We start from the raw sequence: 19,109 nt of genomic DNA, 5'->3' as shown, positions 1-19,109 counted from the left end.
ACTTGTGTTGTGCCAGGAAGGAACCATGGGATGAAAAAAAAAAAGTATGGAATTTACACCCTAGATGATTCCTAAATGCATTCTGTCCTACGAGGGCTGTGGAGGAAGGGGATGCGGGAACTGAGGAGGAGGAGGACGTGGGGAAGAGAAGTCTCCAGAGGAGGCCAAAACAAACTGGCTGCGTTAGGATGCCTATTTTCACTTTGCTGCAGGAGAACAGTAACTGAGTACCCTGGGCCAGGTCAAAATATATTTTCCAAGTGTATCATCTTAATTGGAATTTGCCTGGAAGATGAGCTGAATGGCCTTGAGAGAACACATCGCAGATGAACCCTGTCACTGCCCTGAGGACATCGAGTAAAAACCGTGCCAGGATTCCTCATATGGAGGCTATTTTCTCGGGGAACACGTCCTTAATGCGTCTGGCAACCCTCTTGGAGGTCACGGGAGGGAGCTGAGGAATTGTGGGATTGCAGGCTTTAGGGCTCAAAGGAGGCCACACGACCACCCCTGCCCCCGGGGCCCTGGGGGCAGGAGACCCCCGGGGAGAGTCGGGGGGGTCCTGGAATTGGAAGACAACCTTTGTCACTGGCACTGCAAGCAGCAAGATCCGGTGACTTGCTTCCTGACTGTATTTTTTCATCCGGGAGTAAAAGACGCAGCGCACTCTCGATGGTTTTCCGGTCTTTTCTCTGGTACTTCTGCCACTCTTCCTTTCCGTTGAGGGCTGAGAGGGCCGGAGGTGTGTGGATGGGGCAAGTCACAGTATGTGTAAATCTGACCTGATATTGTCGGCTTGATGGAGGAGAGGGATTCCATTTCACAATCCCCTGCCCCCCCCGCCCCGGGCCAGTGAGTCTGCCTCAGAAACAAGAGTCTGATGAACAAAGATAGAAAAGGTAGATGGGAGGGCGCCTGGGTGGCTCAGATGGTTAAGCGTCTGCCTTCGGCTCGGGTCGTGATCCCAGAGTCCTGGGATCGAGTCCCGCATCGGGCTCCCTGCTACGCGGGAAGTCTGCTTCTCCCTCTGCCTCTCTCTCTCTCTGTCTCTGTCTCTCATGAATAAATAAATAAAATCTTTAAAAAAAAAAAAGAAGAAGAAAAGGTAGACAGGGAGGGGGAAGGAGACAAAGACCAGCAGCAATATAAAATCTTATCTCTGTAGTTTGGGGTGATCTGGTTATCGAGTGAACTATGATTATCAGCTATAAAGAAGGGAACATTTCAACTAGCTAAAAGGACAGAATCCATTTAGGAGTCATCTAGAATGTAAATTCCATACAAGAGACTCTACACCTATATATGGATTATATAGCTACATAAAATTATTTATCTATGTATCTATCTAGAGAGTATATAATTACATGGTAGTTATAAATCATTCTTGTCTATTCACTCATGCAAATTCCAAACCCTGGCCATGCCCTCTTGGCTACCACATATTACATAACATAGTAACAGTGAGCAAAGGGAAAAAATGTGGTGGTATCACATCAAGGTGTTAGCAATGATTATTTCAGAGACCTGGGCTGGGGGAGTAAAATATACCTACTGATCCTTCGACTGACTCCACATTTTGCTTTTTGCTAATTCAGACTCGATTTTTCTCCATGTTATTCAAGTAAGTAAGATTATATGGTATGATGTTAATGCAATTTAAAAATATAGTGTGTCACTTCATATAAAGTATTAATAAAAACTTAAAAGTAAACTATTCTAGGTGAGATAAATGTACACCTAAAGAAGTCCTTGATTTGGAAAGGAAAGGACTGATACAAAAATGTTAACTTTTACACATATAGAGAAAAGATGAGAAGTGACAAGATGTGATTACAATTATCCACATGATTGCTAGGAACGAGGAAATAAAGAAGAATTCAGCACTAAAAAGCCCAGCATAAGAAATGAGTGTATAAATGTGATTGATTTTCAAATACAGTACTTAGATTTAATTTTGTTACTGCTGAAACACGGTACATAGTATTTTATGGTAAAATCTCTCACACTCTTCTACTAATTTAAATTTAACTTCTATAAAGCTGCTTCCATGTTAACCCACTCATAGTAGAGTAGAATTAGCAAATTAAAATCCGAGGTGGGGGGTAGGAGAGGAGTGCAGAAGTAGGGGCGTCCCTCTGTTAGAGGGAAGGCCCTGAGAGTATCCAGAAGTCACTGACCACTCGTAACAAGACCGATGCCAGAAACGTTTTAGAAAAAGCCAAAAGGACTTGAGAAACTTGAGTGGTTTGAGGCCATGCACTCCAGAAGCAAGCAAAGAACCAAGAACACACACACTTAAGACAGAAGCTCATGAAGCCAAACATAAAATGTTCTTACTGTTACTGAGGGTAGGGTGTGGGGCCTTAGAACTCCATTTTCTTAGTGCCCTCACTGATTTTCCAACCTTGCTTTTTTAACACGCACACATGCCAAAATGAATATGGTCTGAATATGCCGTCCAAAACAGAGGTTTTTTTTAAAATCCAAAGATAGTGAATTAAAAATTTTTGATGTTAAAATAAACAATTTTGGTGCTGAGTCAAAGTTGCAGTGATTTACAATTTTTCTCCCATGGAATATCTCATCCCCCATTATGTCAGGACAAGATGACATCACTCTGATTCACTCTGAGTTACAGCAGTGTCCAAGAGCCAGAAGACAGAACGTCTGAAATCTTTCTAGGTCCAACTCAGTCCCCCAGCTGCTGATCTGCAGTTCACATTTCACAGATTTCATTCAACATAGCTTTTGTTAATATAAATATGCACACAACAGACTAGAAATTAAAAAAAAAAAAAAAAATCACTGCTTCCAGAAACACTTCACACAAAAGCAAAGCAGAGAACTGAGTCAACCATTAGTACTCTTTTAGTGGAGGAGTTTACATATAACCTCAGTGTGAGCCATTCCATGGTTCAGTGGTTTTTACCCCTCCCCACACCTCCTGCCAGAAAACCCAAAAAACACAAAAACAAAACAAAAACAAAATGGAGGGGGGGGACAGATTTTAAAGGGCTCATAAAAACATCTTCTGGAAAAAAATAAACCTAAAAAGGCTTCTGTAAACATATATCTATACACACCCTAGAAAATGCCTATTATTTGGGGGGATTTAGTCCGTTAAGCTCCTTCCCCTCTGTCAACCCGCTTCCACCCTCGGCTCACACTGAGCTTTCCAACCTTGCAGTGAAGTGGGCCAGAAGCAAAGAGGTCATCTTTCCTGTAAATGAAGTACTCAGAAACAATCTTAGGTTGTTTCACAGAACGGTAGATCCCAACTGAGACACACAGAACTGATGAGGTTCATATACAGAAACTTTGCAAATGGCAGGAGGAGATGGATATCACTGAAGACTCACTGGGCTTAGAGTCTGGCTCTGTCCTTGCTAGCTGGCTAATCCTGAACAAATTCCCTGACTTCTCCCAGTCTCAATTTCAAGTATAAAATAAAGAGAATCTCAGCGCTTACTGGGGATCATAAAATCTGAGGTAACATACTCATTTATTCATTCAGGAGATAGTTATTGGCACTGACCCAGTGTGTGGCCCTATTCTAATCACCAGGGACAGAGCAACACATGATAAATATCCCCGCTTCTGTGGAACTTCTATTTTGGGGAGGGGAGGAAGGCAATGAACAAAGTTAAGTAAGGAAACTATATATTGTACTGAGGAAATGAATACTATGGAGAAAAATTAAGAATGGAAGGTGAGGGCTGGGGGTGGATTATGAACCATTTTAAATTGGGAAGTCAGAAATCTCACAGTACTTTAGACAATGTCTGACACCTTCCAGATGATCCACACATGTTTATGGAATGACGGCTCTAAATGGAATGTACACTTAAGGTATCCCTGACATGAACACATACCCAGTGCTTGAGAGCTCTATAAGACTGTGGTTCCAGCACCGCATTTGAATTTCTACAGAGTTCTTAAAATAAAAAATCTTAGGACTCTTTTCTCTCTTGACTATTCAGATACAGAAACTAAGGCTCGAAGAAAGCAAGGCATTTGCCCATCTGGCTAATTTTCTAGTTCTAAGAGCAGATAGTCGTGGTCTTGTGTAAGAGTCTCATTTCTTGGCATTGGGTTTCCCCACAGAGTATCTGAGTTCACAAATTCATACAATCATATCATGTTCTAGCTGAAAGGCAATGGAGTAGCCTTATTTGGATGAGATAAAGTAGGCCCAGAGACATGAAATGATTTGCCCAGTTACATAGCTAGTTCTCCAGATATCACTTTATCCCAATAAGGTTAGATGCTCCCTAGAGGAGACACAAGGGAGGTGGAGGGGTGGGGTGAGGGAGGGCGGTGGAGGACTCCTACAAGCATCTGAGATTTAGAACCTTCTCACCAGCTGGTGGGGATGGGCATATCAATAATCCACTGCCTTGAAGAAACCTGGCAACCAGTTTCCCAGTTTGCTTTGGTGAACTTGTTCGGTTCTGTAGTAGAGGTCTTCGTGCCCAAGCTGGGCTTACACCTTTGGTATTTTTTTTTTTTTTTAACACCTTTGGTCTATCCAGCTGGATAACTCCTTCCAAATAAAGCTCTGTCTCCTGTCTATAAGTTCAAGGTATTTCTATGTCAACTAACAACTGTATTTCTTCAAATAATATTTGCTAATAGACCATGTTGCAGGTTAAGCACATGTCATAAATATATCTTACTTTTCTTCATTTGTGCTGTATATTCAAGCAGTTCTAGCAAGCAGCATGGGACTGTGTGGTTTAGCATTGTGTTGGGGGTTAATACTTTGAAAAGAGGGCTTTCTGTGATTAAGTAGATTAAATGTTGGTTGATATGTGCTTTGGACAGTTCTTTTCTCCCCTCTCTCTTCCACAGGGGTAATGGACCTCCCAAAGAAAGAAGAATGCATCAGAACAGCTCGTTTCACTGTATTCACATGAAAAATATTATTGATTTGCTGCTAGGGAGTAGAAATAATGGATACAAACTGGTCTATGGTGGATTTGGGAGGCATTTTTTTTATCCCCCAAAGAACTGTGGTGGTTTTTAAATTCATCTGTGAAAACTAATCAATAAAAAGTGGCTTTAGCCGTTGGCCAACTACAGAGGGGGAAAAAAGGAATCCTTTTCAAAACCTAAAAAAAAAAGCACAGTTTTAAGGATTTCACATCTGATTTAACATCTAAAAAAAACCCCCCAATGATAATACCCCACTTTGTATAGCCAGACAGCACTCCATTTTAGTAGACTTTAGTGGTCTTTATAACGATTTATGAATCACTTCATGAATTCCTGGCTGACTCATCTGGGTGACTATAGTATCTACTTATACTTCCCTTCTGTCTCACAAAAGAGACACTTGGACTCAGTTCAATCCAGATTTGTCCCCGAATGAATCACAGCACGTTACTGGGGGAACTGCAAATTGAATTCTGCTTCTGAGACAATCAAGACCAGCTTTCAGTAATGAAGAAACAGCCGCTGGGAAGTGTGGGTAATTGCAACACTGTCCATCTGGGCAGGACCGAAGCCCGCCAAGAGCTGTATGTCCGTCCGAGGATTCTGTTCCAAACTAGTCAAAGAGCTGAATCCATCTCCTGCGAGGGCTTAGAGCTTCATTCTCCTCACGAGAGGCTGGATCAATATTAACTGGAAATAATTTCTCACGTTGGCCAAGACCAAGACTCAAACATGATTGCCCGAGCCTCCACAGACCAAGACAAAATGAGGGCTGTGAGCTGGCTGTAGGTGAAATGACCACCAAAGTTTCTCACAGAAGACTCACACGTGTGTTATGATGAGTGAGTGTGGGAAACAGGATAGCGTGTTCTGGAGGACGCTTTCTAAACTTGGGTATGGGGGTCAGTTCTAAGGCCAGAAAACAAAGTCACCAATGCCCTAAGGCCAAGGAGTGTATTTTTTTTCTGGGATAGACTGAAATAGGGCGGAGAGCATCACAATCTCTGCCTCCCTATGGGAATGAAAAGGGAGGGGAGAGGACACCCAGGATATGTCAGAGAAATGAATTATGCAGGACACATTTAACCAAGAGCTGGGATTTTTTGGAATATCTTGACTGCAGAATTGGCTGTGACTCTGTTGTTTGTCTATTTCAGAATCTGATGTGATGGGGAGAAAGGGAAGAAAAGTCTGATTCTGCCAAATCCTCTTTACAGAAAAATCACCAACCAGAAGAGAATTTATCCAGAGTGGTCTTAGACATTTGATGTCAAAAATTCTGCTATAAAAAAGAAAACCCTCTGAATGAGATCATCCTTTGGGCAGCTTGGAGCAGGTCAGAGCAAGGGGATTAACTCATGGTCCTGCGGCAAAGAGAAGACTCTCTTTATTCGGCGTACAGTTCAGTCTGCTCTGCAACAGAGTGGATCAGATGAAAGAAAAACATTCAGAAGTGAGTGTAACGAGAAAGCCAAACAGGAATGAGGGGGAAGAGTGTTATTTTTGTCCAAACATGAGAAAGGGAGGCGCAGGTATATAAAAAAATGGCCCCTTCCATGTCTTTCTCATGGTCTCAAACTGTGAACACCAGCCTCTTGATGACATCGGAAGAACTTGCAGAACTAACTTCAGATGCAGTACTCCTGCCAAGTACGACCAGGGGCCTTTGAAAGCCACTGCCAAACAAGACCTTAAAAGTCAATATAATCCATAAATTTGAAAGAAACTAGCTGGGGGGGGGGGGTTTGATCAGAAATAACATGTGCTGTTTACGTGTAATTTTTTTTTTTTCCTCTTCAGGATGTTAGGTTACTATGGTAGTAACCACAAAAGAATTTTCTGTACCTTCCCTTGAATACAAGCCTCAACATTTGGTTAGAGAAATGAATTGGAGGAAACCACATCTATTAAAAATTCACAATTAGAGAAGGGCTCTTGGCTCTGCTATATGAAAAGAATATCAAGTCCTTGGATGTCTGCTACCATTTTGTATCTCCAGCTCCTTATCCAGTCCTACGCAAGGATAAGTATTTAATACATGTTGGTCATTGCTGTTGAGGAATTACTCTGTTGAACAGACCACAGGTTCCATAGACTTAGCTCCCAACCTGGTGCCAGTATTTTTTTTTTTTTTTTTAAGATTTTATTTATTTATTTGACAGAGAGGGAGAGAGAGAGAGAGCAGGAACACAAGCGGGGGAGTGGGAGAGGGAGAAGCAGGCCTCCCGGCGAGTAGGGAGCCCGATGCGGGACTCGATCCCAGGACCCTGGGACCTGAGCCGAAGGCAGACGTTTAACGACTGAGCCACCCAGGAGCCCCTGGTGCCAATATTTGTGTCCAGGTGGATGGCACCTTTGCCCAGTTGGAGCTAGTTAACGTCCAGTTGGATACTATATTTGCCCAGAGACCACAGTTTCTGTTTTTGAGGGGAGAACATCTTATTCAAAAGAATGATTCCAATCATTGACTCTGGGGAAGATGATTAAAACCTAGATATTTCTCCTTGCAACTAAACAGAAAAGCAACCAAAGACTATTTTTCAGAGAAAGGAGCAAAAAAACTTAGTCTTGCGGTTTCTGCTCACTTCCCTGGTTGGTCTCCTCACCACCAGCAGGCAGACAGTCCTTCACTTGCAAAAAGATACACAGCTTCTTCAGGGCCCATTCCCCCAGCTGCTTCCCACCCAAGACGGGAAAAGATAAAGTTGATTTCCAGGTCACACTAGAAAGGCTTATGGGCTTTCACTTTGGGAATTCTGTCCCCATTTGACCCGTTGTTTCAGAGAAAGCCTTAGGAAAGGAATACACTGATACATCCGAATCACATAATGGTTTAGTTTGAACTCCATGTTGCTTCATGCTAACGGACTAAAGTAGAAGCTGCAAGAAAAGGAATTCTATTTTACCTCAAGCCTTCCTTGTTATTGTCATGACTCATTTTCCTGACTGAAAATTCAAGGCGACTAAAAAAACATCATCTTGGGCTCCGCATGAGGTAGATTTGTTTGGAATGTGGGAACAAAATAAAGATGGCTAATTTGGCATTCAGAGGTAAAATGAATGAGACCTCTTTAAAATGAAGAACCACTGCACTTCAAAACTAAAAATACATGGAAAATAATCTGATGTGAAGGGATATTTGGACCATGAGTCAAGCTGTTTGTCTGGTGGAGTGACATGCGTATGCTCACATCAGCGTCTCTTGCTTTGTCCTGAGGTGACGCAGAGGACAATGTGCAGATGGAAGAACAGCAATCACCTGCTCAGGGTTACTGTTACCGTTCCCAGAAATCATAAAGGAATCATAGTCGTAGTCCTCCCTTCTGTTCACATCCGTTCATTCCACACAATGCCCAAGCGCTGAGCGGGTAAAGGGCTGTAAGCATGACATAGTCTCTGCTCTCAGGGAGCTCCGGTTCTAGTGGGTTGTAAGCAAGTCAGTAAGGAGACAGCGTAATCTCAGGGACTGCTAAATCCATGAAGAGAAACAAAGCAGAGTTACGAAAGAGAGTGAGACTGGGGGCGGTGGGGGGTTTAGGGGAAGTGGTTGAGAAAGGCCTTTCTCAAGAGGTAATATTTGAGCAGACATCAGAAATGAAGGCACAAGTCACGTAAAGTTCTGGTGAAGGTGCCTTTCAGCCTTCAGGAATAGCATGTACAAACGCCCCGAGGCAAGAGGAGTTGGTGTTTTCCAGGAATAGTAAGAAAACCAGTGTGGCCAGAGCAGAATAAGCAAGGAGGAGCTGTGATAAGAGTGTGACTAAGGCCAGACCATAGAGGGCCTTGTCGCCTACAAAAAGGAGTTTAGACTTGACTCCAAGCATGGCAGGGGCGGGATGGGAGCAGGAAATCCTCAGAGACTCCATTTACATTTTAAAGGGCCCCTCTTGTGGTGTGGAGCCCTGGCCTTGTGTGTGCTAACGGGATGGGGGTTGACAGCAGAATGTGGGGGACAGTTAGGGGCCTGCTGTAGTTGAGATGGGGGGAACAGTGGTGAACTCAGCTTGGAGAAATGAAGCTGATTGTGTCTGAAGGTAGAGCTAACAGGACTTACAGATTAATGAGATGAGAGAATGCTTGAAAGAGGAGGAATCCAAGTTGACTAGGCTTTTTAAGTTCTTAGTAGTAAGTTGAGATAGCCACGTAGGCTTAGCTCTTTATTCTCCTCCATTATCAAGAAACAGACTGGACTCTGAAAATCATGCTTATAAAAGTTTTGCAGACAACACAGACATTTAAATTAGAGACAGATCAGAGACAAATCAGAGAAGACTAGAAAAGCCAGTTCAGCAATGTCTTCTTGTTGCTGTTTTTTTTCCCCCAATAGAGCTATTCACACTCACTAGGTAAGTAAGAAGAAAGGAGCAAATATCACCAATTTCCCTGTATGTGTGCTGAGAGGAGTAGATCAGGGGGGAATATTCTTTTTAAAAGATTTTATTTATTTATTTGAGAGAGAGTACAAGCAAGGGGTGGGCAGAGGGAGAAGCAGACTCCCCATTGAACATGGAGCCCCATGTGGGGCTTGATCCCAGGACCCTGAGATGATGACCTGAGCTGAAGGCAGCCACTTAGCTGACTGAGACACCCAGGCATCCCTGAGGGGGGCATATTTAAGAAGCTGTTAATACAGTGAATATCTCTATAAGAAGTTTCATTCCACAGGCCAGTAACCCAACTAATATCTGCCATGGAGGATAAAGCATGGCTGTGGTTACAGATCAGCATTAAAGAAGCTTAAAGACTTGTGGGCGTTTCTGCCCTGGAATAAACTTGGAGAAGTACCAGAAACTCTCCACAGATACAAAGAAAAAAAAAATAGAATAAGGGTCCCAAGTTTTTCCAATCTAAGACCCAATGTTCTAATCTCCATTTTCAAGGTTGGGACATTGGGATTTTCTGCCTCTTCTCTGCTCACAGCATAGACATTGAGAACAATGTTCATCACATTCAGGGATTCTCAAATAAAACGTGTGTGTGTGTGTGTGTTGCGCGTGTATTTTGAACACCATGTCTCTCAGCCCCGAATATCTATGGAAGTCATTTTCCTACAGAGAAACCGACCCCTTTGTGGGATGCTGAGTGAGGATAACTGTTTGTTTTCCGGAAAGAAAGCGCTGCAGCCCCAAGAGAAAGGATGACGCTCACGATCATGTGGCACTGGGTGACGTGACATCGATGGCCTGACAGAAGATGACGCAGATGTCAACATGCAGGCTGAAGAAATGGCTCTTTGAAGCCTATGTTGGTTTTTCAGCTCTGGCTTTTCTCAGGTGTTTCGATGATCAAGATCGACAAGCTTTATTTGGGGGCCAGTGCTTACTAGTTGCCCTGTAAGTCAGGTATCTTTCTGTCCGTGTGGGAAAGTGTCTGTGACACACATCAGGGAAGCACTTAGAGCAGCGCTCACTGGGGAAGTCGTGACTCCATTATAACACCCCGCAACGTGGGTACCCTCTTAACGACACCCAGGTCTTCTCCGACAGAAGACGAGTGCGGCCGACTTCCTCATGATACCAGAGCTCTCTCTTCCACATGTTCGTCATCGTGTCTCTAACATGGAGGTGACTTTTTTTTTTGACACTCAGTGACTCTTCAAAATCCTCTAATATAGGTCACGACTACATAAAATACAAGCTTGGAATTGTAAGGGGCAAAACTGGCGTTTCCAATTGTGTTAAAAAAGAAAATAATATAGACCCCGTGCTGCCTCGCTGGTCTAGGATATACAAAGGACAATCTTTGTCTCTTGAGGACCGCACACGCCATTTGTCTGTTCTTTGTCATGTCTTCTTCTGTTGGGCGGAGAGTATGTTCTGAACTCTTGCTGGGTGGATGACACGATGGGGAGGCCTTTGGAATGTATGCCAGAGTCCCCAGGGTGCCCTTCCTGGGCAAATACACAAATCCCTGTCCTCCAGAGAAAGCCCGGTTTCCTGAAGGCAGCTTATGAGCACCCCCACCCTGCGGAGCCCTGCCCCTGCTGGCACTCCCTCCTCTCAGCTCCTGTATGTACCCATGGCCCTTGGCCAGGTCTGACAGACTTTCAGATTTCAGGGAGACGTTTTTTCTTCTATTTCTCCCACACTCCCCGCTTTGGGGTCATTTTTGTGTGCTTCCGGCATGCCCCCACAGCCTCCTCTGGCACCCCTGCATAATAGCCCAAGTTACGACTGCCTGCCGGCCATGGTCTCTCCTCAGGCTGCACACTTTGAGAGACAGGGTTCTGTCAGTCTTGCTGACCGCTGTATCCTCAGGGTCCAGCGTATCGCCTGGTACCCAAACACCAGCTGACAAAGTGACTCAGTAAATGGATGTCCCCAATGCTGGGATATATTTTGATAAATTTTAATATTTTATGTGATGCTTATGATTTTAGCCATTAATGCACATCTCCTAGGAGATTAAGAGGGAGAGGAGAGAAAGATTATGTTGTGGGTGCATGTGTGTGTGTGTGTGTGTGTGTGTGTGTGTGTATGTAAGGTTGAAAAAAGCTCAGTGGGTGAAGATATCAATGTCCCTCTTTGCTCAGAAAGTCCCAGTGAAGGAAGGTGAGCAAAGCAGCAGGCCCAGTTTTGAGCTGTTCACATGTTATAGGTGCAAATGGGAAAGGATGGTGAGTCTCAGGCTTCTAGTACTGAAGATCACAGAAAAGCAACGTAGGGAACCCCCAGTGGATGAGGGCGGGGGAGTCCTAGCAGTGTGTGTGTGTGTGTGTGTACATATGTAGTAGAGCAATTATATGTGGTAGCAAAGTATGTAGGTTGCACAAATGGCTAAACTTTGAGAACTGGGTCCACCATTGTCCAGACCAGTGAATCAGGGGGGACCAGTCTTTTCTAGGAACCTCCCACCTGGACAGTGGGGGCTGGCAATGGCCTCCTGTTTCCTAGGCATTCCCACACTGGTCCTTCTCCCTTGTCAAGCCCTCCCTAACACGTAGCACTGTGAAACACCACACAGGCATTCTGGAGGTTATAAGGAAATTTTAGGTTCCTGCCCTCAGAGAACTAATAATTCAGTTAGCAAGACAATATCTGGGAAATGATAAATAAATAAAACAGATGATAAGAACCAAGGGGAACTTGTCTCTGTGAGCTGTAAGATGCAAGGGGGCTTTCTGGATTGAGAACTAATCCAAGCTCCAGGCTGGGCAATGTTTAGTCAAGAACAGAACAATGATGGAAGGTCCTTATTGTCTTTCTAGGTAGAAAAAGATCCTGAAATAAGATGCAGATACAAACAAAGTCAGTGAGGAGGCTGGTTTGACAAGAGTTGGAGAACAGTGCAGAAATGCAAAGAAGTTAAATAGAAAACAGTTGCTATCCTTAACCCCTTAGCATCCAGAAAATCTACAACATGTTTCCAGTGCTGAATTAGAAAATGGTATCAGTGAAGACTGTGCATATATATATCTAGAATCTTATTAGCAATGCCACATCTGATAAAGATAAAAAACAGTACGGCTTCCCAATACTTGGTACAGAGTCAAGAAACTGACATTCCTTTTTTGGTTAAGGTATTTTGTTTGACTACTTTCTCAAAAACAATTGTCCCTAACATTCTCTGCCGTTGATTCCTGTCCTAGATTGTGTACGCCTCGAGGAGGCCACATCCGTTCCCTATTTTCAGTCCTCTGGCTCAGAGATGGGGCTCATCGAAGCCCTTCCCAAGTCACCCCAGGCGGTCAATCCTCAAGTCTCCTTCAGCTCTGTTGTACTACAGAACACCCCATATCTGTGGACACCTATGGAATGGAGAGAGGCAGCTCACATGCTCTCGGGCAAGGGGGGCAACTCAGATCCAGCGGACTTTTCTTGGGATTGTAAGATTTCTCCACCTCAAAAAGGGATTCACAAATATGTTTGTTTTCTCTGCTCTAACAGACATACTATGAAGCCCAATGAACTGACATTTCCAAGACACTGGGTTCCTCTTATGGGAAGCCACTGTCATAAAGCACTCCTGGCTCGTTCAACATGACATCGTGAAACACCACTTCCCATAATAAGCTTAAGTCAACATTAGGTGATGTGGTATGGTGCTGTGTACATCACTGAGACGATGTGTCATTCAGATAATATTTCAAAATAAAAATGGAGCCTCATCAAATTGAGAGAAGTTGCACTTACTTTATTTTATGATGGCAAGGATCAAAGAACCTGATGCTAACTGGCTAGATGTGGTGGACCTTTCCTGACTTCTGACAGTGACTCAGCCCATTTTATTAACAAGCTAAAGCTAAGTAAATGATGAATCAGTGCCCGCAAAGCAGGAAAAAAATGCGTTTCCCACTAAAAATCGCGAAGTGTGATAAACCTATTTCCGTTAAGAAAACTGCTGGAGTTTTTACTGGGGGATTTCCCAGGCAAACAGAGGCAAAGATATATAAACCAAAGGCGGAAGGTAAGCACATTTCCTCTTAGTGTTTTTATGCTGCACACTAATGCAAACACAGTGCAAAATTCAGGGCTATTTCATGTCGCCCTCCTCCCCAAACCTGATCGGAAGAGATAACCTTCCATCGACTTGCCCAGGCCAGTTGGGCTGGCAAAGGAATGGGCCACATATCCGGTGGGAAGAGCACAGCACAAGGCAAAAGCCACAGGTGTGAGAAGGTCCACTTCACCACCCAGCCACATAAAGTACCGTTACCTTCTGCCCCTTCCTCCCCTTTTTACCTTCCATCATGGCCTACATTATCAACCACTGTCATTATTTAACAGCACCCTCTGGCTTCTCTACCTCAATCTCCCAGCCATGCCAAGGTGGCCTGCCTTCACGCTATGCCACATGCTAGGTGCTTCACCTGCTGTGGTTCTCTTAATCTTAACTCCCCATGGGGTGCAAGCAGAGGCTCAAATGAGTAAAGGAACACCACATTCTCTACGTGGGGCTCCTGATGAGAAGGGATGTGTCGAAGAGGAAAAGTGCAGGCAAATCCCAACTCTGGAACATTCTGCAAAATAAATGTCCTGAGTCTTCATAAACTGTCAATGTCATGAAAGACAATGATGCTGCTGATGATGATGGTAACTTTTTAAAAACTGGGGAACTTCATTAGATTCAAGAAGATAACAAGAAATGAGAACTATGATCTTATTAAATCCTGGATCAAAAGAAAGGAAAGGAAAGAAAATAAAAAAAAAAAAAGAAACTAGCTGTAAAGAACATTATTTATACAATCGAGGAAATTTCAGTATTGACTGCATGTTAGATAATGCTTTATTGATGTTCAATTTCCGGAGCATGATAATTACATTGTGATTATGCAGGAGAATGTCCTTCTTAGGAGATCTTTCCCGAAGTAATTAGGGTTAAAGCTCAATGATATTCACAACAATCTCTCAGAGGGTTCAGAAAAAACAGGCAAGCAAACAAACAAAGAGACCAAGAGAAAGAAAGAGAAGGGAAAATATCAACAGTGGGTGAATGTGGATGTGGGGTGGTATGAGTGTTCACTGTACCATTCTTGTAGTTTTTTTTACATGTTACAAGCTTTCTAAAGAGGGAATTGAAAAAAAATTAAAATTATAAACTAAGATAAAATGTTAAAAACAAACAAACAAACCGAAGTACCAGGAGGACCTAAGGAACACACTCAAACAACCAGCAACCGCCAGAGCTGGGCTGCGAACATCAGGTGTTTGGGTGGTGGTTGTTAACGCCAGTCGTGGCTAAAACCTTTTTCTACCTTTATTCTTTTAAAGGCTGTGTGCAAAAAGAAGACACACAGATTGCTTTTTCTTGTATTCTTGTAAACAGAGTATTAATGAGTATTAATAACAAGATGGGATGAAGAAGAGGTCTCAAGTGATGGTTTCTTAGCTTCATGATCTTGTGGAGTATGATTCTCAGCCAGGCAGAAGGAAATGAGAGGATGATTAGCCCATGGCTAGTATCACTTAAAACCTGACTGGAAAGTTAATAAAATGCTAAAATGAGTAAGTTCATCCCAACCTTTAGAAATACATCGGATCACTGGCAGGACTGTCCGCCCCCAGTGTCCGTTACCACTTGCCCTGCTCTGCTGATGGAGCTTGGGGGAGGAGGCTAGGAGCTGTTTGCACTTGACCACATAGGCAGAACGGTTAAGAGCAGTCCAATATCTTCTGATCCATATTTCTTTTTTTTTTTTTAGTGTTTTTTTTTTATTCTTATGTTAATCCCCATACATTACATCATTAATTTTAGATGAAGTGTTCCATGATTCATTGTTTGTGCATAACACCCAGTGCTCCATGCAGAATGTGCCCTCCTCAATACCCACCACCAGGCTAACCCATCCTCCCACCCCCCTCCCCTCTAGAACCCTGTTTGTTTTTCAGAGTCCATCGTCTCTCATGGTTCGTCTACCCCTCCGATTTCCCCCGCTTCATTCTTCCCCTCCCGCTACCTTCTTCTTCTTCTTCTTTTTTTTTTTTTAACATATATTGCATTATTTGTTTCAGAGGTACAGATCTGAGATTCAACAGTCTTGCACAATTCACAGCGCTTACCAGAGCACATACCCTCCCCAGTGTCTGTCACCCAGTCACCCCATCCCTCCCACCCCACCCCCCACTCCAGCAACCCTCAGTTTGTTTCCTGCGATTAAGAATTCCTCATATCAGTGAGATCATATGATACATGTCTTTCTCTGTTTGACTTATTTCACTCAACATAATACCCTCCAGTTCCATCCACGTCATTGCAAATGGCAAGATCTCATTCCTTTTGGTGGCTGCATAATATTCCATTGTATATATATACCACATCTTCTTTATCCATTCATCTGTTGATGGACATCTTGGCTCTTTCCACAGTTTGGCTATTGTGGACATTGCTGCTATAAACATCGGGGTGCACGTACCCCTTTGGATTCTGATCCATATTTCTGACTGACTATTAGACACATGCACACGGATGTTTTACAGCTGCCTAAAACCCCAACCCTGAAGTCCATTTATTACCATTCTTTCTCTCCCACTCTTCCTCCTACTAACCACTCCCTTTGCTTCTGTTAATGACACTTTTCCATCTGTGTCTAGAGGTGTAAATCGCAAATGAATTTGGCCCTTCCCTTTTATTCCATAAATACATTAATAATTAGCAATTTTCCTAAATAACAGCCCTTGGATAAAGTCTCCATCCTTCCCACTTCACCTTAGTTCAGATCCTCATACTACTCACAAGGACTCCTACAATAACCTCTTTCTTGTCTTCTCTACCTCCTGTCCCTGCTCCCAGCCTCGATGACTGCCATCTTGTCACCTGAGTCCCTTCTCTATAATGACAGTCTGATGTGTCTCTCTCCTCATAAATGGGCTATATGGTACCATATATGGAGCCATAAATGGTTTTTTGCTTTCAGTAAGAGGTAAATCCCTCGGAATAAAATATATTGTTCCACACAAAGCCAACCCCCTCTTACCTGACTTCATCAGTCCTGTCCACTCTGGATGATGGCACCTGAGCTTACTGGGACCTCCTTCCATGTGTGTCCTTGTCCCTCTCATATCTCGTATATGTTCCTCTGGCTGCCTTGGATGCTGCTCCCCATTTATGCATCTGGGAAGTCTTAATCTTCCTTCCATGCCTAGATCACCCTTTCTTCCCCTCCCTCCCTGAGGCAGAATTAGGGACGTCCTCTCTGGGCTCCTGTGGATCTAGATTACATCATTTATCCACACAGCATTACTATACTTTGTTTGTATGTCTGTCCTCACCCACTAAATCCTAAGGGCAGCACTGTGTTTTAATAATCTTGGCATCTCCAGCACCCGGAACAGTGTCTGACACATAGTACTCAACAGATTTATTAAATGAACAGATGTATTAGTAAGTGAAGAGGAGGCATAAGTAAAAAAAACTGTATGGTTTATCAAACTTAAAAACACATAATTTAAAGACTTATAGATAAGGCCGACACTAATGAAACCACAGATCGCAGGTTGAAATTCAAGATTGAAAACCTTTGCTGCCCATTAGAGCCATTCTTATGTCCCAGGATTCTAGGATAGCACAGGGGTCCCCACAAGAACTTGTTTTTCCTGTGGGTGTCTGGGAGTAACGCCTACTCAGGTCAGCTTAAGCCTGCTGACACGTGGGGAGAACAAGAGGGGCCACAGGCTGTCCACATCACTGGAAGGCTGGGCAGTCCAAAGACAGACCGAAATGTCCAGATTTAAAACGTTTCTCCCCAAAACTCTTTATGAGGGTGGTATCAACATAGAGTATTCAGTGAACAGCCCCTTGCTGGTCACCCACCTAAAATCCTGTGCCCTTTTATGCTACACTCCCAAGCTAATCCTGATCTCTGTGCCGAAGGCACCATCTTGCCTCTGGAAAGCTGTTCCGCCTGTGGGGACATTGCCTTGGAGCCGAGTCATGGAAACAAACTGAGGGGACGTGGGGAAGACGGGAATGGCATCAGCCCCTTCAGCTGGCAACCGCCAGTTCTCGGCTTCTCCCGTGGAAAGTAAGACAGATAATGAGATATTTGATCCACGTGCTTTGGGTGTGCACTTTCAATATGTCACCTTTGGAGAACTCAACCCAACCGATGGATTATTAGTAAAATTCAGCAACCATCCAGGCCCTTCTCTGTGCCGGGAAGCTGAGCGGCGACACCCAGTAGAAGAGAGACAGGTGGCCTTACCTCTCGGCTCCCGCGTCCACAGCTGCAAGCGGAGGTAACTGGGAGGCGGGGTTGTGGGGGCTCCCCTGCACACTCTGGCCCGGGGAAGGGTGGCCGACGGCATGTGGGGCCGGCATGGCCCCAGCAGCTGTTCCGCTTCGGCTTGAATGACTGTTGCCAAAGATGGAGGCTGGAATCAAGGGAGAACAAGCGTCAGACCGCACGTGCTTTCCATACGGGGGGCTGACAGCAAGCATGCTTGAGAGGCTCATCTGCGGTTCTCCCGGTGGCTTTGGGGGAGCAGTGCTCCGCTCACTGGACACACACAGCTTTCCTTTTCAGGGGGACAGGTTCCCCAGCTCATGTGCCTTTCCTGTGGCTCGCTCCCGCTGACGCTCACAGGCTGGCTCGCTCCCTGCCTGGACCTTGTACTGCGTCGATCATGTCACGTCTGCGTCTGGGCAAAGGTCTCTGGGTTCTCACTACTCAGTCCCGGGGGGACGAGAGGTAACAGTAAATATTTGGTCTGCTGACCCCGAAGAGGCAAACACAGGCCGTTTGCCCCTTGTCCTGGCTGCAGCGAGCCTCCACGGGCCAGGCTGGCGCTCTCTCTGTCACTGCTAAATCAGGGTAATGAGAACACCGTCTCCTGTCCTATCACCAGTGTAGGATCCGACACCCTCTTAACCTCAGAGTCTAACTGAGCCCGGGCATTTCCCTGATGGTGTGATACATGGACACACTCAGTCTCCATCAATGGTGAGTCCGTGCCCAGCCCCACACAACCTGAAAAGGGGCCTCAAACACAGCTCTGGATCCCCCCCAACACACACACTGTTGTCTGTTACAACACAGAGAGTGAGTTACAGCCTCATTCGTAGGGGCAGCCTAGCCTTTGAGAACTGTACGTGACCCCAAACTTAAATACATGCCCATTTAGATCAGCTAATTGGTACGATGTCACAAAAGAGACGGGGCTTGTCACTTGCAGAGTCTATCACTATCAGAGAGGCTCTCAGTGTCTGAGACCCACTCAGCACACATCTCATTATGCTGCAATCACACCAGCATCATTACGCTGACTCCCTTCAACTTCCTTCTCTGTACAAAGCGATGCAGAGCTTTATACCCATCTCTGCTCTTTTTGAACTTACTCTACTGATGTCAAAGAATAAATGGATCTAAAAAAAAAAAAGGAATCAGGTTCAGGATCAAGAAGAAGAAGCCACATAATCAAGGAGACTTGAGGGTTTAAAAGTTCAGGGAGTGCTGCTTTTAGACGGGCACCACTCTCTCCAACCTCTCCCGGAGAGCACGAACACCCCACGTGACCCAGCCCCCAAAAGCTTCATCCGACGGAACAAGAGTTCAAGTACTTAAAGGAACATGTGAGGAAGCAGAATTACCATCTTCCCGCTCAAAAGCTACTGACAAGAGTGTGATCTGATGTGAAGGGTTTATTTCTGGTAAGTCAGCACAGTGTCAGGTTAACTCCTGTCCTCAGAAGCCTGCATCCTCCACAGCCCTCCAAGACCTGAAGAGGTGGTGAAACTAG

The 19,109-nt window shown here is 44.4% G+C and overlaps 1 protein-coding gene across 4 annotated transcripts in view; it reads right to left on the bottom strand.

The window, feature by feature from the left end:
- Window positions 1-19,109, bottom strand: part of GLIS3 (GLIS family zinc finger 3) — a 442,028-nt gene that overhangs the window by 28,112 nt on the left and 394,807 nt on the right. For all 4 annotated transcript variants that reach the window (XM_064579470.1, XM_064579469.1, XM_054509147.2 and 1 more), the window contains one exon: window positions 17,576-17,744. In XM_064579470.1, the coding sequence (XP_064435540.1) occupies window positions 17,576-17,744 (169 nt within the window). The remainder of the gene's footprint in view (window positions 1-17,575; window positions 17,745-19,109) is intronic.

The sequence above is a fragment of the Mirounga angustirostris genome, unplaced genomic scaffold, assembly GCF_029215605.1.
Source record: "Mirounga angustirostris isolate CCGP_5_RB_7025 unplaced genomic scaffold, mMirAng1.0.hap1 SCAF_15, whole genome shotgun sequence".
NCBI classification, from domain to species: domain Eukaryota; kingdom Metazoa; phylum Chordata; class Mammalia; order Carnivora; family Phocidae; genus Mirounga; species Mirounga angustirostris.
Note: the sequence above shows the minus strand (reverse complement) of the source record. Positions and strands in the feature narration are given on the sequence as shown.